General features: G+C 47.8%; 10 protein-coding genes across 10 annotated transcripts; 3 read left to right on the top strand and 7 right to left on the bottom strand.

Moving 5' to 3' along the window:
* Positions 1-876: 876 nt before the first annotated feature.
* Positions 877-1,808, bottom strand: LY89DRAFT_315300 (uncharacterized protein). Its single transcript, XM_018206667.1, has 2 exons — positions 1,570-1,808; positions 877-1,517 (listed from the first exon to the last, which is right to left on the bottom strand). The coding sequence occupies exons 1-2, from the start codon at positions 1,668-1,670 to the stop codon at positions 1,076-1,078; spliced, it is 543 nt and encodes a 180-aa protein (XP_018063299.1). The 5' UTR covers positions 1,671-1,808; the 3' UTR covers positions 877-1,075.
* A 599-nt stretch (positions 1,809-2,407) lies between these two features.
* On the top strand, positions 2,408-4,170 carry LY89DRAFT_724507 (CBD9-like protein). Its single transcript, XM_018218906.1, has 5 exons — positions 2,408-2,806; positions 2,861-3,127; positions 3,174-3,532; positions 3,582-3,772; positions 3,821-4,170. Exons 1-5 carry the CDS (start codon positions 2,527-2,529, stop codon positions 4,083-4,085), a joined length of 1,362 nt encoding a protein of 453 aa, XP_018063298.1. The 5' UTR covers positions 2,408-2,526; the 3' UTR covers positions 4,086-4,170.
* A 276-nt stretch (positions 4,171-4,446) lies between these two features.
* On the bottom strand, positions 4,447-5,914 carry LY89DRAFT_788376 (uncharacterized protein; the record flags this gene model as incomplete). Its single annotated transcript, XM_018223163.1, has 1 exon — positions 4,447-5,914. The coding sequence occupies one exon, from the start codon at positions 5,912-5,914 to the stop codon at positions 4,643-4,645; it is 1,272 nt and encodes a 423-aa protein (XP_018063297.1). The 3' UTR covers positions 4,447-4,642.
* Positions 5,915-6,675: 761 nt separating this feature from the next.
* On the bottom strand, positions 6,676-7,542 carry LY89DRAFT_741246 (histone-fold-containing protein; the record flags this gene model as incomplete). The annotated part of the gene is made up of 3 exons (XM_018220682.1): positions 6,676-6,861; positions 6,912-7,043; positions 7,435-7,542. 3 exons carry the CDS (start codon positions 7,540-7,542, stop codon positions 6,676-6,678), a joined length of 426 nt encoding a protein of 141 aa, XP_018063296.1.
* Positions 7,543-9,358: 1,816 nt separating this feature from the next.
* Positions 9,359-11,256, bottom strand: LY89DRAFT_724503 (MFS multidrug transporter; the record flags this gene model as incomplete). The annotated part of the gene is made up of 4 exons (XM_018218905.1): positions 9,359-10,371; positions 10,421-10,750; positions 10,804-10,877; positions 10,927-11,256. The coding sequence occupies 4 exons, from the start codon at positions 11,254-11,256 to the stop codon at positions 9,468-9,470; spliced, it is 1,638 nt and encodes a 545-aa protein (XP_018063295.1). The 3' UTR covers positions 9,359-9,467.
* A 1,013-nt stretch (positions 11,257-12,269) lies between these two features.
* Positions 12,270-14,224, top strand: LY89DRAFT_701499 (l-allo-threonine aldolase; the record flags this gene model as incomplete). Its single annotated transcript, XM_018217201.1, has 3 exons — positions 12,270-12,315; positions 12,999-13,052; positions 13,164-14,224. 3 exons carry the CDS (start codon positions 12,270-12,272, stop codon positions 14,222-14,224), a joined length of 1,161 nt encoding a protein of 386 aa, XP_018063294.1.
* A 701-nt stretch (positions 14,225-14,925) lies between these two features.
* On the top strand, positions 14,926-15,210 carry LY89DRAFT_562313 (PIG-P protein; the record flags this gene model as incomplete). Its single annotated transcript, XM_018208473.1, has 1 exon — positions 14,926-15,210. A coding segment is annotated over one exon (285 nt), but the record flags the coding sequence as incomplete, so codon positions are not given.
* A 175-nt stretch (positions 15,211-15,385) lies between these two features.
* LY89DRAFT_690509 (uncharacterized protein) lies at positions 15,386-18,183 on the bottom strand. Its single transcript, XM_018216111.1, has 13 exons — positions 18,031-18,183; positions 17,937-17,966; positions 17,788-17,879; positions 17,346-17,724; positions 17,169-17,280; positions 16,812-17,118; positions 16,642-16,765; positions 16,578-16,593; positions 16,435-16,528; positions 16,369-16,388; positions 16,189-16,312; positions 16,005-16,135; positions 15,386-15,949 (listed from the first exon to the last, which is right to left on the bottom strand). Exons 1-13 carry the CDS (start codon positions 18,085-18,087, stop codon positions 15,582-15,584), a joined length of 1,854 nt encoding a protein of 617 aa, XP_018063292.1. The 5' UTR covers positions 18,088-18,183; the 3' UTR covers positions 15,386-15,581.
* Positions 18,184-18,313: 130 nt separating this feature from the next.
* Positions 18,314-21,559, bottom strand: LY89DRAFT_690508 (WD40 repeat-like protein). The gene is made up of 4 exons (XM_018216110.1): positions 21,139-21,559; positions 20,791-21,078; positions 18,934-20,742; positions 18,314-18,885 (listed from the first exon to the last, which is right to left on the bottom strand). Exons 1-4 carry the CDS (start codon positions 21,257-21,259, stop codon positions 18,626-18,628), a joined length of 2,478 nt encoding a protein of 825 aa, XP_018063291.1. The 5' UTR covers positions 21,260-21,559; the 3' UTR covers positions 18,314-18,625.
* A 361-nt stretch (positions 21,560-21,920) lies between these two features.
* On the bottom strand, positions 21,921-23,097 carry LY89DRAFT_540787 (DNA repair protein; the record flags this gene model as incomplete). Its single annotated transcript, XM_018208168.2, has 3 exons — positions 21,921-22,330; positions 22,379-22,979; positions 23,026-23,097. Coding segments are annotated over 3 exons (1,083 nt in total), but the record flags the coding sequence as incomplete, so codon positions are not given.
* Between the last annotated feature and the right edge of the window lie 220 nt (positions 23,098-23,317).

Raw genomic sequence — 23,317 nt, 5'->3', positions numbered from 1 at the left:
ACTTTAGGATAAAGTTTTCGTACAATGTTCCAATGATGAAGATAAACACATTTCTTGCACACATCAGCAAGACAGCAATTACAAAGTGTAAGGCAAAGACATGGCAATCCTTTGACCGCTTACACGATCTGCAAGCTCGAGGATGCTTGATCCAATACCTCCCACAAGCAGGATAGATCGCGACGACCAATATCCGCTCGACCCTTCACAAGCTACATGGTCTGCCACCCTAACCCGAGGCCGCATACTTGAAGCATCTTGTCTGCCAATTGAAATGGTCTGCAGAAAGTTGCGAGGGATTTACCTCCGAAACGAGCTCTCCCATTTATGCGCATTGGTAGAGAAAATGGGCAAAAGATCATTTATGATCATAGCAACACACGCTCGGAGGGAGCAATGGAGGAGAGAGGCCGCAAGGCGATACACTTAATTATGTCGAAAACTCTGCTTCGAGCAACCACGCCCCGCCCAACGTGTCGACATGCCAGGATAACTGCAAGAAACAATTCTTGATCGAGTGGGCAAGAGATAGAGAACGCTCTTTCTTGCTGATATCCTCCCTCGATGGTTGACTTCGGTCTTGCAGCCTTCTCAGGATCCGAGACCGTCCATCGAACAATAAGCAACCCACGCAACACTATATGAAGCCCCGAGATGATGGAGGCTGAGGAATGCATAGCAGTCAGAACTAGAGTTGATCAGCTTCGAATACTCCTTGACTCCCGAAGTGCGACTTCGTCAAGAGACATTTCTTGCTTGAATGCCTTGAACTCGGCCCAGACATTGGCAGATACGAGATCAAGATGGGGATAAGAGACAAGGCTGCTCTGAGCTTGCTCAAACGTGATCCTACAAGCGTCTCTTGGCCTGACCCGATATTTCACCTTCCTTGGAAATCAGTGAGTCTTTTATCAATGTATATGTCGAGTGTTGTCAAGCCATCAAGCTGCTCAAGCATTGGCGCGCTTCTGTAAGAGACCTTCTCCCGGCTTCATTGGCTTATCCACAACCAAAAACAATATGTAACCCTACAATGACTTTCCTGTCTGGACTTCTGACTTGTTTCGTCTTCATTCTATACACCTTTGTCTACTTCTACTTCCGCTCCCTTCAGACACTTGCAACACGCTGGTCTATGGTGAATCTCATCGATCCTTCCTAAGCATTCCGCACAAGCTTCATGTCCACAACTCCTGCACAAGCTCACAAGCTTCAGTCTTCTACCTAGACAAAAGCCATGTTTACAATCAGCACAGATCCAGATCTCCCTATTCTCGAAGGTCAACACGTCTTGGAAGTCCGTGACGGAAGTAAAGATCACTCCTTCGCAATCTGGACATCGTTCATGCAAGCACAAATTGCAGATCTGATGCCATCCATCTTCCGAATCCCAGGCGAAGTCAGTCTGCTCGCAGTTGGGGGTGGAGAAGTAGTCTTCATACAGAGTGTTTAAGGAATATGCTGGGGATGAGGAGAGTATGTTTTCGCCTTCATCCTTGAGGCAGTGGGAGAAGCCCCTGCAGTATGAGTGTTCGCAGGGTGAGGAAGCTCCTGGGGAAGATGGCGTACGTGATGCTAGAAACTTCCTGATGGAGTTGATCATTTTGTCGAGGTCCGAATTCTGAGATTGTCTTGGACATTGGGGCAGTTATGTCGAGGATGTTGAGCATCAAGGTTAGCTAAGAAAAGTTCATCTCACGGTAGGAGTGTTAATGGTCGGAAGAATGAAAGTTATTTACAGAAGAAAATGCCACCACACGTCACTAAGATGTCGAATGAACAGAATTTCAACCATGTGATTCCGTCAACAATGTTGAGCCTCCGCCAACAGCTCCCGTTTCGAGACCTCACTGTCACATTTGTATCTCTACTACAAGATTCCTTATCAACCTCGACAAAGATCCCAACGAAACCATTGTCCAAGTCATGTGTGAGACTCGAATGTGCTTAGACTGTTTCAGAAGATTCTCCGAAAATGCCACTCCGCTTCCGAGAACACAACGTCTTCTCTCCGGCCTCACATAACGTTACACATTCGGATACTCCCGTAGGTAATTCTTGCGCAATACAATTCGGAACTCCGCGCGCATAACCCCCAATCTTTCCGCTATATGCCACCAACTCTGCATCGAGGTTAGTCATGCCTTAGCGAGCGCCCGGCGGCCAGCCACGTCCAGTAAGGGGCTCGCTAATCCCGATATAGAATCAATAATAACTTCTACACGAATCTCCGCAGGGAGAGCTTGTTCTCTTTCATATCTGTATCTCATCTGCAAATTGAGGCCGAGTTGTGCTTTCTTGCATTCGTTTACCTGTTGTGCGACGTCATTCGTGCGTGGCTGAGGTCAGCTCTGCAGTCCAGCGGCGGCATTCTTGCCCGCGCCCCTTCTCAATACGGAAGGAACTGCTTTTTTTGTCTTACGCTTGTGCGTTGGGTATCACGAAATCCTTCGGGAGACATATTTTCTAAACTTCATCCCGACGACACCTTGCCATCAAGAATTGCGATCTTGAAGTGTTGCAAAGATGAAGACGTCATGGTTGACTATCTTGCCAGTATGGCTACTTGGTACGATAGTTACGGCTTCAACGCCGTTGCAATATTGCAGTGTGGATGCGGAGGAGAAGACAGATCTTTGCTTTGCGGTGGCTTCTTTCAAGAACAGCACCACGCAAGCCAATGATCTATCTCTTCATATCTCGACAAAATTCGTGGTTGATGCGACAGGATGGGCCTCTGTTGCTATTGGGCCCAAAATGGACAATGCGCTCATGTTTATCATGTACCCAGGAGGTGAACAAGGTAGTAAGTCCCTTTCTTTTTGTTATCTAAGTTGATTTGAAGCTGACATTAGTCCAGGAATCACTGTCAGCACCAGAACTACAAGATACCATGCCATTCCCAAGGTTGTATCAGAAGATGCACCAGAAACGCACGTGACCAAGACCTGGATTGATGATACGGGGCTGTACAACGCTCAGATTATGTGCTACAATTGCGAGAGCTGGAGTGGTACTACTCTGGATGTGATGTCTCCCTCCCAGCCATGGATCTGGGCCACGAACTGGGATCAGCCAACTCACTCTGATGATGTGCACCTGAAATTGCGGCCGCATAATGCCAAAGGTATGTTCTACGTTCATCTGAACTAGAAAGAGACTAATAGATCTAGGCTTCACTATGCTGAATATGGCATCAAGTTACTCTGAATCAGGAGATATTATTGCTCAAGTCTCCACCCAAAGAATCACGCAAGAGCCAAATACCGATGATGCAGGACCAGCACCTCCTACCATGCAGGATGAGTCTGATGACCATCATCCCGCGAAAGAGCACCACAAGCACTCCGCCTTCGGTCTGGTGTCTCTTCATGGGTTCTTGCTTTCATTTGGATTCTTTGCCCTGACCTTTGGTGTGCTTGGAATTAGGAGTGGATCATCCAAATCGTACAAAATTCATTGGACTATTCAGACTGGAGGTGGATCAGCGATCGTCGTTGGTTGCTTGATGGGAATTTACTTGTCATACAAGGTAAGTCTATGCTTCAAGGTTCGAGAGCAATTTTCTGATATGTTTGCAGCATGGTGGACATTTTGGGACCTTCCACCAGTGGATCGGTCTGTCCATGATACCAAGCGTGATCATTCAAGGACTGCTGGGCTATTTGCATCACGTCAACTATTTGAAGTATGGTAGACGAACCGCAGTGTCATACTATCATATCTGGCTCGGTAGAGCTGCGTTAATTATTGGAAATTTGAACGTTGGATTGTAAGTTCCCCACATCTATCCTCGCTGATCCTAGCTGACATGATCCAGTGGCCTGAACTTGGCAGGTGCGGAATCATTCAAATGGTTTACATGGTACGCTGGATTGGCCATTCAGCTTTCGGTTCTGATTCCGATGTGGTACTTTTACGCTCGCGGAAAGACGATCTTGGATGCGGTTAGGAATAAACCAGTAGCCAAGGATGTAGTGAGGTATGAGAGCGTGGAACAGGATGCTTTCATTGTGGATGATGAATTAGATGAGTTTGAGGATGAGGGATTGGGCCATGATGATTTGAAGAACGGAAAGGATTGAGAAAAGTTTAGATAATTCTGGATGCTATGAGAAATCATTGAGAATCATTTATTTATATTGCATGAAGTTTGTTAACTACGTGAAGTTTCAGTTCCAAAATCAATGCAAATAACGTTACGATTTTTGATTATGGATTTTAGAAGATTCTTCCAATGCCGTTACAGCTGTATTGGCAATTTTCTCCATCATTGAGATAGGATACTGCAGCCATTTTGAGTTCTACCTTCTGCTTATCTACGGCAAATCTCAAACTTTGGGATTGATTTCTGCTCAATGTACCAAAGCAGCCTCACACATTCTGGAGCGAAAAGCGCTGAAGGAAAACTTTTTATTCATCTTGATTGGTACTGGGTGAGATTTTATATTTCTCTCATTTTAGTAGAGTGCGGCAATGTGATCAGCGGTGAACTATAGCTATGTAAAGTGCTACCATCTCACATATGTCAGCTATTCAGCTGAGAGAAACGGGCGTACCATTGGCAAGCCATATGATATGCAAAGAATGGCGATAAAATCTAATTATTAAACACAAGACAAGAAACACAGCTATTCCACCTTTATAGAACCTCCACATCCTCATCGCCAAAGGTCTCATCCGCAACATCCTTCTCCGCCTTTCTCAAAAGTAAACTCTTTGCCATGGAGACCTCCTTTATCTGCACATCGCCATCCTCGTCCTTCGAATACTCTTCCTCTTCTCCGTTCTTGGCACAAGAACACAATCCGGCACTACTCCAAACCTGACATCTAGTCGCTGGGTTCTCGAAACCAAAACTACATTCCTTCAAAGGACTACTTGGTGGACTGTCAGATGCCATCGCGGCATCCATACTCTTTCTTCGCTTCGTCGTATACTCCGCTTGAACAACTTGTTCACCCAAGCCATCGCAATCAGTTCCGAGTGGACCCAAATTCTCCGTGCCATCCACAACCTCCTCACTAATATCACCTGGAGCTTTCTTATCTTCCAACCCATCCAACTCAATACTCTCCAGCAGCAGGTCTTCACCCCCCAACCCCATGGCCGAGTCCGGTCTACCAGCATCCCCTTCTTCGTTCCACTCATTCTCCCTCGCCCACCTCTCTTCCGACTCTCTAATTTCTTTCATCTGCCTCTCCCATTCTCTCTCCGCCTTCCTCTCATTATGGCATTCTGATGGAAAATCACAATCTTTCCAACAATCTCTCCCCTTCCAACTCCTCTCCGCTTTCTCTCTGGTAGCTATTCCCTCTCTCAGCCCCTCCGCCAGGCTCCTGGTAAGGAACTTCTTCTTCTGCTCACGTTTCAAGACCGCGACTTCGCGGCGCCAGATATTGTATTTGGACCAACCCGCATAATCAAACTCGGAGCGACAACCTCGAGTTCCTTTCCGTCGACGACTCTTGCTGCGCTTCTTGTTCGCGGCCAGGTCTGCTATAATCTCTTTTCCGGTCTTGGAAGAGGGTTCCGAGCTGTGAAGGACGGAGAAGAAATCCTCACTTGTAGGGACAGCAGGGGAAGGCGGTGGTGAAGGGAGAGAGCAGAAGTAATGGCCGTCTTCTAGACAGCGGCGCGTCGCGCCGAGACGATAGATTGAGCCGCAGAGATGGCAGCGCCAAATCCAAGGGTAGGGTGCTGATGGGGCCGTTTTGAGATATTCTACTGGGAGTGGTGGAGAGGGGATAATGGTTCTGAGATGAAGGCGGGGTGGTGCTGTTAGTGGGCCTTTGGGTGAACGAGGTGAGGTGGATGAGGGTGGTGAGAGTGGAGACGCTGGTGATGTTGGGGATTCCGAGGAGTTCTGCAGACGTGTTGGAGGAAGAGGGATACGCCACGGTCGAGTAGGCATTTTGGGAGTGCGGATTTATGATTTATGTCTAATTGAGGTGTCGATCAACGAAGGAAGTTCTCGATCCGCCAGACAAAGAAAGCAGTGGGATTTGTTGACGTCTTTGCCAACTGGCCAATTGTAATGGTATATCAGATTTGGGAGCAGGTGCTTAGTCGTCGATGCATATTGAAGCGTTTATCGAGATCGTCCTCTGCTATATAAATCGGGACAAGTGTCTGAGATGAAGGGCCTTGGTACTTAGATCCTGAGTGATAGACAATCGTTTTTCTTTGTTGTGAGACAAGTTCTTTCAGCCTCATCACGCATTGGGCAATGAAGGGTTTGAAATTGGGTCGGGCTTGGTTCGAGAACAAAGAAAGTGTCACTAAGGCCTTATCCTCAACAGTCTCTGCGTTCTCTTCGTTCTCGCATTTGCTTTCGATGCGTTTCGTCTCACTTAAGACCAAAGTTGTGGACAATGAGACGCAAGAAAACTGACTAGAAGTAAAGCTTTCATTGATCTGTAGTAATACACCCGCCATGCCCCCCTTTTCCTCAGTGTTTGAGCTCGATTCAGCAAGTCTCGCAAGACACGTAATGTCCTATCTCATCTCCATTCATAACCCCATAACAATTGTTTTGAAGCAAACGTAGTAAAAAAAAAAGCACAAAAATATCCCCATACACCTTGATATTCAGTCCTGACCCTCCTAGCCCGCAGTACAGAAAGAAGGAAACCGAGGTGTTGATGCCTAAACCCAGATCATACGACCCAGAATCTAAACCTCAATCTTGGTCTTCTTCTTCTGCTCGACCTTCAAGAGAAGAGCTCTGTTGATATGTGGAAGGACGCCACCAAAGGCAATGGTCGCACGGATAAGGGTATCGAGTTCTTCGTCGCCGCGAATGGCAAGTTGCAGGTGGCGGGGAGTGATACGCTTGACCTTGAGATCTTTGGCGGCGTTCTGCAGAAGTCAGTAACACAATAAATCAGGCAGACGGATGAATGACTCACTCCTGCAAGCTCGAGAACTTCAGCAGTCAGATATTCGAGGACAGCAGTAACGTAGACAGCAGCCTTGGCTCCAACTCGCATCTTGTTTTGGGTATTGTTCTTCAAGAAACGCTTGACACGTCCGCAGGGAAACTGCAACGAAATTGTTAGCATGGAATCTGATGTTGGTGACGCGCCAACTGCAGAGTGAAGAAAATCTAGAGATTTCGAGGTTCGAATCTGCGGGTTCCTCGCCAGTCTGACCGCAGATTGAATTTGTTGATACCAAGTCGCGTGGATGGTGTTCAACTCTAAATATTATGATATGACGAATCCGAAAAGTCCGTAGATAAGATATGACTTTGGGGCTTCGATTGCGCATGTGTATCCAGTCGTTCGGAGCAGTTCCCTCTGTTTATCTCTGATGACGCGACATGGCGGGGTGGCTGGTAGGAAAGCCCAGCATCGATGCAACCCTCGAAAACGTCGAAAATGGATGCGAAAAGGTCGATTCCGACGAAAAACAGCTTTGCGCATTGCTTACCTGAAGACCAGCCTTGCTTGAGTGGCTCTGTTGCTTCTTTCCACTATCGGCGCCAACCTTTCCTCCAGAGGACTTGCCTCCCGATGACTTTCCCTTGCCTCCGGCCATTGCTGAACGATGTTGAGAGAGTAATGGTGGAATGTTTCGATATTTGGGACGAAAAGTCGATGTTTGGTGGTAGATGAGTGAGTTGTGGTGTTGATGTTTGGTTAATAGAGGCGCGTTGCGGAAGATATGCATCGCTTTGCTTAGCGCCGATTGAAGAGGCAGCACAAGCGAGCCTCCCGAAGGTGCTGGATATGGCAAAGAGAGGGAAGGGAGATGGGAAAATGAGAACATCCAACACTTCGGAATGGCGGCAAACTGGCTTGATCGAAAGCTCAAGTTGCGTGCAGTGTACCCGTCTAACAAGTAGGAGATGGGAAGCAATAGTGATGGAGAAGGAAAACAATATATGAGGGGGAAGTAGAGCGACAGGAAGCTGGATGCTGCCGTGGTACGAGCAGCTTTCACGCCAACCCCATTTTGTTGACTGATGACTTACCTGTGATACACGTCGAACATTTCCCCGTGAAGACGGAAACGAGAAAGAGTTGTTACGTATTGATGTTGCTGTTGTGTCTCGAAGATAGACGTTGGAGCTCTGCATTCAAAAGATTGAGTCGATGCCTTGTGGCCTTGGGCGCGATCACGTGTGGTCGGCTCGGTAACACTGTTTTTCCTAGCTCCATCTTTGATCACTCTGCTCGATTCAGAGTTCAGCAACAGAACAATGTTACTCGATTTGCTTGATATTTGCATCACGCAGTCTCATTGATTGTCCCAAACGATGGTAGTTTTCCGTATCTATCCCACGTTGAACAAATGTCCCATAACAGGACATGACTCACAGCCATGTAAAGTCATCAAATCTTTCTATTGCCTCTCTCTCAACAGTGCCACTTCTGCTTTTCATTCTCGAAATCAGATGTACCCGAACACACACAGCACATAGACCACTTTTCGCCGCTCACATCACCTGTACAAGCACACTTCTCGCAAACATCGTGGCCACAAGCCATACATTTCAGTAGGACAACGAGCCCGCTTCCAGGACACAAACAATGTTCGCACATTGTACAGAGTCTCAGCTCCTCCGCCAAAGTCTTGGAGAATTCTTTCATATCCACAATCAAACTTGCATGGCCTGGAACGCAGTCTTGACATTGTCTCTGGCGGCAGTGAATGCAGAGAAGATCCAGATCTTGGTCCGGATTTTGGTCTTGTTCTTCGCTTCGTCAACTTCTGTGGCCACCTCGGACTTCGTTCTGCTCTGACTGGCTGACCGTGTTTCCGTAGTCAGCCGCTCTTTCAATGTCGTTTGGATCTTCTCTCTGCTCTTTCGCTCCCAGCTAGCCTTCCTAGGTCGACCTCTCGGTTGCACTTCTTCTTCATCACTATGGACTGTGTGTTTATGATCTAGCAGCTTCGTGAGTGGGCAATCGTCAGAGCTCTCAAATAAGCATTTAGAGCATGCAATCACAAAAGTGTAGAGTTCGCATTCTGGACAGTTGCAACTGGGACCTCTGTGACGGGGTCGATTTGGGAATTGTAGCGTGTCGAAATTACAGCTGATACACACTTTAAATATGATGTGCTCGTCATTCTGTCTGAGGTCCATCTTTTCCCTGCTGAATTGAATTGTAGGTTGGTGCAGATCGCTCTCTTCTTGGGGATACTAGTATCCATATACCATCACAGGTAAGCCATGTCAGTCACAAGCAGGTGCGTAAATTATTCATGGATCCCAAAATTCATCATATGTGTTTCGACATGACAAAGTTATATGCATGATCACAGTAGCAATTCATATTAGAAGGTCGATCGATATCAGAAGTGAGATTCTCATGATAATATCAACATCAATCAGAAAACTCCTCCGCATGCAGCATAAAGGTATTTTTCGAATCCTCAAAACTCCACCCTCGAACACCAAAACATATGCATACGAATCAAAACCAAATAATGACTCCACAAATATTTACACAACCTATTTATTCAATGTTGTCGGCGTGGATCTGCGTTTCATTGTTGACCTCCAAACTGTAGCTGGCAAACTTGCTTCTTTTCCTAATAGCTCTCCCATATCTCGTGAACAGAATCGGTGTAGCACAAAACACAGTGGCCAATGATGCAATAATCATGGTCGCGGTATTGGAGCCCAAGGAGACGTACATCGGTCGTCCAAACAGGGGAAATACCCCACCAAGTATTGCTCGGAGAAATGACATAGCAGCAAAAGCAGACGATGCGTAAATCGTGTAAGTGTCACCAAGATAACCGGACAGAGTACACGCGAATTCATTGGTAGCGAAGCCAATTGGTATGAGGCCGACGACGGTAACAGACCAATGGAAGTGTGATCTCGGTGGGACAGTCAGTGATAGCCACCACAGCCCGAATGCCAGACTTGGTGCTGCGAAGCTGAACCCAATGAGCTTGTCTTCAGGATGGAGAGGCTTTTGATCAACAATTCTCTGCTTCAATTTTCTCCAATCATGGATACGAGGCAGGATCCCGATGGAAATTCCGACACCCATGGCAAGGAACATGAGCGAGGACTGGTCGGGAGAGAGGTTGAAGTTGGAGTAGATGATTGGTAGAGCTTCCGTGAAGAAGTAGATGAGAGCCCAGCCAACAGAGCTCATGATTGCGACGACAAACACGATCGGTTCGGTACAGAATAGACGGATCGGTCTTGTCAATGCAACTTTAGCAAACGTCCTTAGATCAGGAGTGTGGTCAGGGTTGAAGATGCGAAAGTGGGTAGAGCCAGTCTGATCGTGGAGTAAAGCAAGCTGTCTGGAAAGTAATTGACTTGGTCGACTCTCCCGTATGAAGAACAGGAGGAGTGTGAAACCTCCCATAATAATGCTTGCAAGGTAAAATACCCAACGCCTGTAGAAGTGGTAAGCTTTTGTGGGAAAAAAGAGCAGGGAGCACACACCATCCAAGGCTGTGAGAAATGTATGTTCCATAGATAGGTCCAAGAAACAAACCACCCGTGGTAGCACATGCCCAGATGTACATCATCGAGATGCGTTGTTGCATATTAAACATGTCTTCAATACTTCCAGATACGATGATAGAAGGTACAGCCGACACGAAGCCAGAGATAAAACGTCCTACAAATGGACCAGAGATGGAGGGAACGCAGGCGACAATTATGCATGACAAGCAATAGACGACCGACGCTGAGAGATAGACTGATTTTCTTCCAAAAGCTTCCGAGTAAGGAGGAAAGACTACCCCACCAAAGGCTTGGCCAAATTGATACCTGTGAAGGTCAGCTGATTTGACTCTTGTACCTATCACTAGAAGGGAACACACATGCTGCCAAATCCAAGAAGACAGACTGTTCGACTGAGACCAAATTCCAACCTGGCTACTTCAGCAACTGAAGGCTGCAGATAATCATTAGCCAAGAGACAGAACTCCCAAAACAATACTTACCCCCGAAGAGCTAACTGCAGTACTGCATATGTGGTCAGCAATGTACCAAAGGAGGAAAACGGACACCAACGTAAAGAGATCCAGCATTAACACCAAAAGTATGTCGAATGCTTTTCGAGACGTGCTCCAATTTCTTGGGTGAAGAGACGCATCCTCTCGCCACTTGACATATCCATCTTCGACGACTCGTAGTCCTAATCTTTCTAAGATAATGCGACTTGTATTTTGAATTGAAGAATCTGTCAGACGGACGGAGGAGAGAGACGAGTGACTTAGATCATGACCCTGCTCCAATTCTACAATTAGGAAAGTAGAAGCTTTGTCGTTCATAGCAGCGAGTTTATCTCCCTGACAGGTGTCAAGGTAGGATCTCAACGACTAGGACACTTGAGAGTTGATATGTAAATTGTCTACAAGGAGGGCAGAGTTTTTAAGGAAGCGGCGCTAAAAGTAGGGCAAGGCTGGTCATGCTTTTCAGCCTCACTTCATATCGTCACAACAAGCCTATAAGAAGAATGATATTTGAGTTATGAGCATGAATACAAGATAATTGGAGCAGATGAATTTCATCACATATCGCTCGACACCAAGCGTGCCGATCGAAATCCACTATTGATCCAGAAGGACCGCCTTACGAATCTATCACTGACTGAGATATCGTCCGATGCCCATGCTCCCACTTCACGTGGTTTTGTGACCCCACTTGTCTGCTGCGATACGATGATGGTTCAGCAAATGGCTTTTCTCAGTGTTGAACTGCCAAGTGTGGAAGCTACGTGCCATGCTCTCCAGCGCACTGTGCCACTATGAAACTTCACGTAAGGTCTTTTGAGCGAGGCAATTCGCTGAGAACGGTTGAGTATGAGGAGCTAAGAGAGGGGGAAAGGTCCTCAGTGGCTCGGAAAATGGCAAGACCTTGCAACCATAAGTCGCCAGGCAAACATGACATGCCTCATCATCCATGCAAGGAACATACCTAGTAACAAATTCATCATATATCTGACGGGGGCCGAGCTCCACGGAGCTTTGGAACTAGTACAACAAAAGAGGCGAGAGAAGCTGATGAATCACTGCAGCCAGGTAACTGTACATAACGGCCAGGGGACAGACAAGAATGCCTCCCTCGGAATTTGTGATGGCAGCAAACTAGGAATAAATCAATTAGGGGCGTTAAGATCCTAGCCTATTCACTTGAGAGGAAGATAATCTGAAAATTGCGAAAAGGGCAGAATATGCCGTAAAGCCCGTCCAACAGAAACGCTGTGGTAAGAGGGTGGTCAGATGCACAAGTCTGGACCGAGGAAGGGTCGTTGTTGATGCAGTTCGCATCCACGGTACCAATCATGCGGCTCACCGGCGCAGCGGTAGTTCAATTCACCTTCTGTGCAGGTAAGCGCCCAGGCGAGCTATGGAGTACCATGTAACGACGCCAACGTCCCCCCTGTGATTTCCAACATCTGCAGTCACTGAATGCTGTGAATGAAGTTGCGGACATGGCTGTAACTGGAAAGTTGAATCCGATAGGATTCCAATTGGTTTAAACGTATTGACCGCGCCATGCCGCGCTCAAATGGAGTAATAGTTCTCGAGATTGGTTCCTATGGAGCAATTTGAATCGAAAAAAAAACTTCTGTACCTGAGTGTTGCTTACTTCTGGTCTCAATCGGCCCCAGCGAGTCGAATCCGCGAATGTCAATTCAATGCATGCCTCCATGAAACATCTTTCGAACTCCGACTTTTTCGACTGAGCATACCCGTGTAGAGATCCGAAGTCTCGGTTCAACCGGGACCAAGGCGACCAAAGAAGCTGGTGCATCTCCATAAGAGAAACTCCGTCACACTCTTGGCGGCTCGAAATCAAGTGCAGGATAGCAAGATGTCAATCCAATCCTTTTTCCAACGAAGGATAGCGCACCGATATCGAGGTTATTCACGGCCACCTCTACTCGGGATCAACCGTCAAATTCACCATTGCCAATGCCGCAGGTGGCAGAGTGCTGTCGCTGCCATAGCACCATACAGCAAAATCGAAGACAAGGACGATCTAGCCGAGAGTGCTGACGCTTTCATAGCTGCTGCAGGCACAGAATGGAGTGAGCCAGGGACTGCGCAGTTCGACTTCAGGAGTACGTAGCTCCAGCCAGAAAGTGTCACTCCAAAAATCTATCAGGACTAATCAGAATGCTCGAGTGAAATTGGCGTTCAAAGTGAGAGTGCTGGCTGATCTCTTCCAATAGGCGATGTCGTGACTCGACCGACACTTCCTATGCTTCGAGCAATTTTGGAGACCACTCTACAAGACGATGTATACCGTGAGGATAAGACGACATCTTCGTTTGAACAACGTATGGCACACCTGACTGGCCACGGAGCAGGGGCATTCGTACTATCAGGGACCATGGCGAACATTTTAGCCTTGAGGACGCATCTGACGCAACCTCCCCATGCAGTGCTGTGCGATTTTCGTTCGCATATCGTAACTTGGGAAGCTGGTGGCATTGCAAGTATCTGTGGTGCCATGACTCAAGCACTCAGCCCAAGCAATGGAGAATTTTTGACGTTGGAAGATATTCAAAAGCACGCCGTCATCAGTGACGATGTACACCTTTGCCCGACTGCAGTTGTAAGTCTTGAAAATACCATCGCAGGACTCGTTCATCCGTTATCAGAGCTGAGAAGAATCTCCAACTGGTCTCGAAACAATAGATTGAAGCTTCACCTGGATGGCGCCAGGCTTTGGGAGGCTGTGGCTGCGGGTGCAGGAAGCTTGAAGGAGTTTTCCACTTGTTTTGACAGCATTTCGATTGACTTCAGCAAAGGTTTGGGGGCTCCCATGGGTGCGATGATCCTTGGCAATGCCGAATTTATTGCAAGAGCCAGGAGGGTTCGAAAGTCATTGGGTGGTGGGATGAGACAAGCAGGAGTGTTGAGCGCGGCTGCAAGTTCGGCTGTTGACGAGACATTTGGATCGGTAATCAATGGAAAGAGATCAGGAGAAAGGCTCAGAGAGGTTCACTCATTGACTAAAGAGGTTGCTCGTATGTGGGTTCGGAGAGGTGGTAGGTTGAGTACGAGAACAGAAACTAACATTGTATGGATTGATCTGAAACATGTTGGGATCGGTAGCGCAGAATTCAATCATATTGGACAGAAGCATGGAGTCAAGCTCAGCGGGAAACGTCTCGTCCTCCACTACAATATCAGTGAGGAAGCTTTGAATAGGCTGGGTCTTGTTTTCGACGAAGTATTTACGAGGGATAGAACCGTCTGCAAGAACAGAAAAGAAACACAGGCATAGAATAATCAGCAAACGATATAGAGCATAGCGAGTTCGCAATATAAGTAGTGAATTCCATCAACAAAGTAGAAATGGCAACAGAACGTGGAGCACGACGAACGAAGGGCATGCGCGCTGGGTCAGTCGATCGAAGCATCATTCGCTGCAGTCAGAAAATTGCACAAGTTCCCAAAACTGAATATCATTGAAGCGTGAAGACAATATGGTTAGCGCTTGCTTTTGTTCAGATTGCAGGAAAACATGAGGAGGTTGATGAGAACAAAAGAATTCCAGGCTTGAGGCTGAAGGTCATTTGGGACCGCTACAGTAAGCTCACCGCCTTCTATTGTTGCAACTATTCTGCCGTGTACTTCCATGAGCGCGTCAACCTTTGCAATTACCAAGGTAAGGACGACTTCCCCCCTCCATTGAGATTTGCACTGACAAGAACAACGAGATCTTCAAATCAAATTGGCACGATGGGATCCTCATCAGACGACGACGATGCTGTCTTCCAATCCCATTTCCGTGGAGAGTCTTCTTCGAGCTCATCTCCATCACCACCACCTCTGCAGCACAACTTCTTCGCACCTCCATTCTATGGTCGACCTCCTACTCCGCTCCCTCCATCACCTTCCCTGACTTCTCTTCTCCGCCCCTCGAGACCGACAACACCAGATAGCTCTGCCGATGAGCTCGAACCTGTTCCTCGAGCTTCACCGAAAGTCCCCACCTACGAATACTATGGCTTTGTGTTATACCTCTTCTCCTCGCTCACATTCTTGATGTACCTGCTCTGGTCATATCTACCTTCACCATTCCTACACGCACTTGGCATATACTACTATCCGAATCGCTGGTGGTCGCTGGCACTTCCCTCGTTCTTGGTAATGCTGCTGGTTTATATCTACGTTGCGTTGGCTAGTTACAATACAGGATATTTGACGCTGCCGTTGAGCAGTATCGAGACCATAATCGACGACGCAGCAAATGTAGTTACGATCGATGGGAAAGGAAGATTGGGCGGCAGTCATGTTGGAATCAAGGAGAAGACAAAGGAGAAGAGAGACCGAAGTGATCGATGGGATAGGGGCGATAGAGCGGAGAAGACCATCAAAGACTGGAAGGCAATTTGGAGCCAAGGAACAGATGCGGTGATGGATGTCCCTCTAGGAGGAGTCTGCGAGGTTCTATATGGAGATCTCAGGGAGCCTGAAGATCGAGAAGAGGGGTTTTGAAAGTGTTACAATCGAAAGCAGTTATGCTGCATGGTCGATTTAGATCCGCAGATCCGCGAATCTTTTGCGCGAGATCTTTGTATAGAGGATTACGACCCAGAGAGACACGGACTATATACCACTATTTCACCAAAGCAAGACTACGATTCGAAGCCATTACCGAGATCCAAGAAGAGGTCCTGGAAGTCGAAAGGTATCCAGCAGAAGGATAGCCCAGGGAAATTCCACTCCAAGATGAACTCCCGTGGAACATACGTTTGAAAGTCGAGTTCGGCATCCATAGCATTCTCCCCTTCAGGACTCTGCGATGCTCCATTTCCACCAAGAGCCTTCTCACATTTTTCGACGGAGAGACACAATATTCGATAATATATGTTGCTGGATCCACGAACCTTTGAGAGGTGTGACAAGAGAATCTTGGCGTCTGATACCAGGGAGGACATATTCGTGGAATTTGGAAGAAGGCGGGCCAATTTGAGGAGAAGAAGCACAGAAAATGCACATTTGGCTGTTGTACTCCCTATTAGCTCTTGACCACAATCACAGCCCCAAAGTCGACTTACCCCATACAAAGTCCATTCCATACCGAAACGTTCCTAAGTATAATTTTGGGTTCGAAATTATCGTCGACAAATGCCGTTGGGCACTAGACTTTGCTAGTTGAATGAGGTTTCGCTGAGAATCTGACATAATTCTGTGGAAATTTTAGCCGTTTTGATAATTACTCATCAAGCTGTTGTTTCTTACGCCACGTTATTGATACCCATTCCCTGAAGTCCTTTGCATAGCATAGTCATCTCAGACCATTCTCTCTGGATTTTCAAGTTGACGACCAGACTGGCTCGTTCTTCCTCGGTTGGCACGTTGGATACTGTTGAAGCACCTGTCAATTCAAATCAAAAGGGCAGGGAAACTGTGAAAGCATACCGATCAAGTTCGACCAGTCACTAGGAAGTTAGCTCTATCTTAAGAGTAGGAATTCAATGCACCCACCTAATCCAAACACTGAGATCAATCCTTGTTTCTTGAACTATTTCATTCATCTCCTCGTCACTCATCGTGGGCGACAACCGCTCATGTGCAAGTGCTAAATGCCATTGTTAACAGACATTTAATAAATTTGGAGGGCGCCATACCTCTGATGGAATTCAACTTGTCTCGAGTCAGTTATGTATCACTGTGCACTTACATCATTCTTACCTCCACTTGTGCCAATAGTCTGAGATCGAGTGCCGTTCTACTGGGGTGATTGAACAGGACTCTGCATCTCCTCATCCCATCGATGGCTTTGATGCCAGGCCGTTTGCCACAGTCGATGCTAAGTCTGCGTCTCATGAGAATTCAGCTGCATATGTGTGCATTTTACTGACATATGTTCTAATACGAAGGTTCCAAACCACACTCTCGTCTCCCTCATCAATCTGGACTCGTCTTCTCTGTCATGATCCTCCCCTTGAAGTACCAAGTCAGACAGCTTGGTGTAAGAAGTAGGCAGATCGAGATCCAGAGCCATGCGCACAGCCATACTTGTCAGCAGCCAACCTTTTTCCGAATATGAAGCATGGACGACCAGAGCTTGAACTGTTTCGATCGACTTTGGAACTGCACCAAGAATCACGTCACAAAGAGGGCCTTTTGTTGCGTTGCTGAGCAATTGGTATTGCTCCGATCCAGGTCCTGCAGAAAACTTAGACTTGTTGTTTGAGGAAAATATCCTCTTTGCCTACCTTGTTCAGCTCGACATCCAACGGCACATATGACATCAAATAGCAATGAGCTCCTCTCTCTTACGCTGTTGAAAGTATCGTATCGAGGGTCAAAGATCGGTACATATTTGTCCTGCACCTTGTCAGCGAACTTTGGCTTTCGAGGTTCCAATTCATCACTCCACTTCGAACACTTACACAACCCTGGAAAAAAGTAGTGAAATACAGAACAGCATCATCATAGCTGATCAAACCTTTACTGATAATATCAGGTTCCATTCCAGCATTCAATTCAAAGTCTCCACGTTTCCTCTTCAACGTCGAAGATTCATACAATCGTGGACTTGGAATCCCCTGATCCATGTACTGCAGCTGCCTTGGATTCGAAGTATGACTTTCGCTCATAGAAACTGGACTGGCCACCGCCTGGAATGGTTGTCCATATGCTGGTGACGACTGTGCAGCATCTCGAACCTGCTCTTGTCGACGCTGTAGATCTAAAAGTGCCATGGCAGTGGGCATATCCGGCACCCGGCTCCGCAACGCCTCCATTTGTGCTTCGATCTGAGCCAATTTCCTATTCGAGAAAAGTCAATAAGAAATATGTATTCCTCGGCGCCAGTACAACAATCCGACGTACTCTTGAACAGGGTCTGGGGTTGGCTGAATGTAATCGCACCACACCTTCGCGTTCCTGCATCTGGTGCATGGTTTCCCGCCGTCACACCTCAACTGCGGTACTGCTTATCAGTATGAGGACGCCTATCAAAGTTCGGCATTGAAACAGACCTTCGAGTTTCGACACGCTGCACAGGCTTTCTATCGGTTTAATGAGTCAGCTGATGATCTTCCTTTGTCTTGTTAGGTACGGGTGAAGACGGACCGGGATCCGTCGTTTCTTTTGGGCAGGACTCGGATCTGTTGAAGGAAAGGTCTCCATGGTTGATACATCTCAAGGACATCCGTCAGAGATGTACAACATTCAAGTACAACCGACAGGAAGGAACATGAGGCCATTTCCCAGCTGTTCGGATCTTCTGACAAGCTAAAAAAATCCACCTAGAAGCGGGGTGCGGGACGTGGAGATGTGGGGAAGTTGAGTGGACGATCATCACGTGGAAAGCATCTTCTCGTCCACTGTTCTGTTCTCGTTCTTGATAGACTGGCATGAGTACTTTGACTTTGGCTTGAGTACTGGCTGGCATGGTATCCATTTTGTACAATTATCTTCCTTCCCATCAATGAAAAGGTGCGCTATGGTATGATCTAAACTACAAGGTGTCTCATCTCGTCTCATCTCAGCTTCGTGTCCATATTGCAATTCTGGTTCGGAGCTCAGCAACTCGATGCAACTCCCCATGCCATGCCGATATGTTTTCCGAAATACAACAGAGACGGGTGGGTATTCGATTCGTATCCGATCTTATCGCAACAGATATCCTCCACAGCAATTCCTCCCGGGCGCCAGACAAGATTATTCATCGGGCGAAAACTTTCACAACACCATCTCCCCCTGCACTGACGACCCATCTTCCATCTCTGCTCCAGGTAACAGAGCACACCCCTTCACCTCTCATCAGCCTATGGCTGGTGATCTCTTGAATGCAACTTCTTTTCTCCAAACTCCAAAACCTCAAGCTGGCATCGTGGCCTGCGCTGACAAGTTCTCTTCCATCTGGCGACAAGGAAAGGGCAGAGATGGCGGCTGGGTGTGCGAGCATGTTGTACGTGCATTGACCTATTGATAGTGAGTAACAATTATCGGCACCCTCCCATGAGCACTTACCACTATTAGCATCATAAAAGCGAATGTAGCGGTCTTCGTGACCAGAAATTATGATGCCTTCAACGCCACCACTGGTTCCTGTCGCACCACCGACAACACTGTCATCCTCTGCCAAACCGCGGCCGGAATCGAAGCTCAATGACCCATCAAGGCCATTAGTTGTAGCAACAATGGCATTCACACCAGTCCCAACCGTGTTGTTGTAGGTTTCCAAACTTGCCATAGCAGCTACTTCCTCGCCTGTTCTAGTATCGTATACAAGAACAGCAGCATCTGAGTAAGCAACAACAAATGCATCACCAGAAGCTGAGAGAGGAGTGATACAAGTAGGTGAAGCAGTGCTGTTGGCTCTTGAGATGGTGTGAATGAGGGTATGGCTGAAGGGAGAGTTGGATGCGACACTTGGTTGTGGTGAGGAGGGGAAGGCTGATCCGGATGACATTGAATTGCCGCGGACACGTCCTCCTCTCCGTGCACTACCACCTTGTGGAGACATCAACTGCGGCGGCGCACTGACAGACCAGACTTTAACGGTCCCGTCTGCAGCTCCAGATGCAAGTAAGATTCGGTCGGGTCCTCCATAAGCGTTGCTCTGCCCGAAGACCGTGCCGGTAGTTCCTGGAAGGACACAGACAGTCCAAACGGCATCGGTATGCCCATCAAGTGTTGCTTTTGGATCAACCCTACCACGTTCCCAAACACGGACGGTAGCATCCTGTCCTCCTGAGAAGATCCACCCGTCGCCTTGAGCACGTCCACCACTTGAGAAGTTTTGTGATGGAGACCATGATGTAAGTGACATGACTGCACCAGCATGTCCTCGGTGCGTGAAATAGCTCTGGACATCAAGATCGTTGGAGCTGGTGTGCATGCCTCCTGTGTTCTCGTATCGAGCAGGTAGAATCCATCGTTTGATAGTTCCATCATCTCCAGCTGTGCATAACTCAGGTTCTCCAGGACTTCCACCCCCTGTGAAAATCACAGATCGTACAGCATCTAAGTGGCCTCTCAAACCAAACCTGACCTTAAAGTTACCACCGTCAATCTTTTGTGTTGGATTCAAAGACAGCTCGTGGTCTGCACTTTTTCTTCGCGACATGGAACCTTTTCTACGATGAGACCCTGGGCCACGGTTTGGAGACTTTGGAGGTTCTTGAGCGATGGGGAATAGGTCGGTGTCTGGTCTCTGCGGCGTTGGCTTCACTTCAGGCTCTGGAAATTCTGCTGCATCATTGAAGTCCCATCCATCTGCTTCCGTCTTGGGCTTTGGTTCGGACTCCTCAGCATTGATTTCTCGTCCATATGCGTCGTAGCTATGATTGATCTTCGTAACTTGTTCTTCTGGAACCTGGTCTGCAGCTTGGAAAGTGGAAGACCATTCCTGTGCCGAAGCTGTAGGTAATGGTTGCTGATCAGCGAGAGACCGGGAGACTGGGGGTTCTGAGCCTCTGCTTAGTCTCTCAACAATGGTTATGGCTGAAGGAACTGGAGGTGGATGATGATTTGGTGATGGAGATGGTCGTGAGAGACTCGATTCTCGCATGTTCTTTTGCCGAGCTTGCTGCTGATACATATCTTCCAGGCTTTGTTGGGTAGGGTTGCCGAAGGACGGAGGCTGCAGCAAGATCTCGTCGGGAGCATCTCGGGGCGGTAATGGATTCGAGGGTGAGACCATGAGATATGTCAATTCACCTTGTGTCTTGTCCATAAATCCTTTCAGACTCGAGCGATCTGGGTCATCTTCTGGTTTCTCCTCGCCCTCGCCGTCTTCGGTGTCCAGAAAGGAATTGTGAGGCTTCTCTTGTACAGCTAGACTCTGATTAGCAGGAGACACAATCAATTTGGAAGGTAATTTACGTCGATCTCTCTTCACAGCCAAGCTCTCTTTTGCCTTGCCTTCTTTGATCGACTCCTTCAATTGAACGTCGTTCCCAGCTTTCAAAGCCTTGACCTGCTCGTCTCGTTTCTTCAAAGCATCCTCCAGCATAGTAATGTACTTCTTCAAGCTCTTGTTGCTGGTATCAGATTTTCTCGTACTGCCCTCTAGCCTCGCTATTCGTCCTTTCATCTCCTGCCGTTCAATCTCCCAGCCATTGCGGTCCCGTTCATGTCTATGCCATTCGGTCTGGAGAAAGCGCATAACACCTGTTACAAGGGCGTTAGTACCTTTCGAAAAGACAAACCAGCCAAAGAGAGAATACATACCTTGCAGAGTATACTCGGTGCCTTGCGGTTGGTTCACTTGCTGCTGCGAGCCCTCTGCTCCACCTCCATTTCCTCCCCCATTCGAGCCCAGGCCCATACCAGACTGTGATGGCCAGGCCATCGTGACCTTACAATCGGAGCAAGGAGATGTCCTGGCGCGCTGCCACCTCTACACACTCTCTATTCGCACCTCTGCTCTTGATGAACGCGAGCATCTATCGTTGCTGGCGCAAATCGGCGTCTAGGACCACCTAAGCGTGTTGGCAGGCGCGCTCAATTGCTCATGATGTCGCGGATGATCGTGAGGTATGAAAAGGATCGTGGATGAGCGATGCAGCTTCAGCAATCGTTTTCGGTGCTTTGCAGCAGTTTTCTCTTGCTGGATCGCGTTGGCAGAGCTTGAGTTTGCTCGGGAGGTTGTTCAGAAGCTTTACAAGATGGACGCGAGGGAACAATTGTTGGCCACAGGCATCAGGCATTAGTTATTGGCCGCCGCTTTAAGACATTTTGCGACGCTGCTTTTGTGGCGTGAAGAGACATCTCCTGCCATTTCACAAGAAGGATATTTTCACAAAGAATTCGTTTGAGTATTTTAGTAGGGAGATATTTTGTTCGGGACCGAGTTTATTTGAGATCATGCGAGATAGACTATCTACTTGTCTCGTCCATGGTCGATATCAGGTCATCGAGCCCCTGAACCAAATCATCGCTGCATCTGATCACAGTCTGGATCATAAATGCGCAAGCCAGATTGGCAAACAATGCACAATAGACAATCACAATCACAACTCTAACTCCTCCACCTCCATGCCGCACCCGACACATGTCTTAACAGTCATACCATCTGCGTTTTCTACCGTTTGACCCCACTCATGCTCGTGCTTTCCGCTACCTATCCGATCACCAAACTGTCCAACCTTACCACCACCTCGAGCATTTCTCCTGTAGGCATCTGTCCTGGTCTTCTTCTTCAGCTCACGAAGTTTGTTCCTGAACAAGGCCTCCTTTCTCCGCTTCTTGTCTCCTTCCCTCTTCTCAAATTCAGCATCCAAGGCTTCAGCAGAGCCCCACTTTGTCTTGAATGCATATTCTTCGACTTGATAGCGTAAGAACAACATCATGTCATGCCAGTGGGACTTGTGAGGATTGGCTTTCGAGAGATGGGGTAGGAGGTCAACGTCTTTCAATTCGGCTAATACCAGGTTAGTGATTGTCTGTCCCTGGGATAGGCAACACTTACGATCAGTCAACAAGTAGTCGACCTTTGCCTCCGTCTTGGTCAAGAGACTGTATTTCTCGGGGAACTTCTCCTTGCATCTGTGACAGATCTCGCATTTGAAAGTATCCTCCCACAGCCAATCTATCTCCAAGCCCCCACACTCTCTACACTTCTTGCCCCTCTCCTTTGCTCCTAGGCCAAGACCAGGTTCGAAGAGACCTTCTTTGCGTTGTCGCAGACTCTTAAGAGTTTGATGTGTCTCCCACTCTTTCAGGGTCATATGCGCAGGCTTCTCTCCCTCCTTCGGCGCATGTAATGCCTTATTGAAAGGATCATCATCGACGCTCAAGAATCCACCTTTAGTATCCGTCATCTTGCTGAAATCATGATCAACATATTTCTTGAAATTTCTCGCAGGTTGGATGCCGTCGTCTTTCGTAGATGTATTTCGCGCATCGCGACTCGATTCTGGAACATTGGTACTTAAGACGGCAGCTTGGCTTCGTGTCCGCCCTGAAGAAGAGACATCTTCTGCAAGAAATCCGGAAGGTGTTCGCGCTGCTGCTTCTTGTGCGGCGATCGAGCGTACTCGTAGAGCTTTGGCTTTCAGTCGATTCTCTTCCTATAGAGTGTCAGTAGGTGTGAATGTATGGGACTTTGCGACTTACTATTCTGCGCTTGACTTCTGGAGTTGGAGGGGAGAAGTCCTGCTGGGGTACAACAGCCCTCGCAGGAGGCGTAGCAGGTCCGTCCATGGCGAAGGATGTTATTGATGGAGAACGGAAGTTGGTGCGACGAGGCTGAAATGGTGGCGAGGGGTTGAGCACAAATAGCAGCCTTGATGACGCGCTTACTTAAACGCGAAGTCACGATTGCTAGCGGTACGGTACGCGGTACAAGTTCTGCAGAACAGAATGTTGGTATTGGATTGGGCACATGGATTCACAATAAGTCGCGCCA

Source organism: Mollisia scopiformis (assembly GCF_001500285.1).
Source record: "Mollisia scopiformis unplaced genomic scaffold LY89scaffold_30, whole genome shotgun sequence".
NCBI lineage: Eukaryota > Fungi > Ascomycota > Leotiomycetes > Helotiales > Mollisiaceae > Mollisia > Mollisia scopiformis.
Note: the sequence above shows the minus strand (reverse complement) of the source record. Positions and strands in the feature narration are given on the sequence as shown.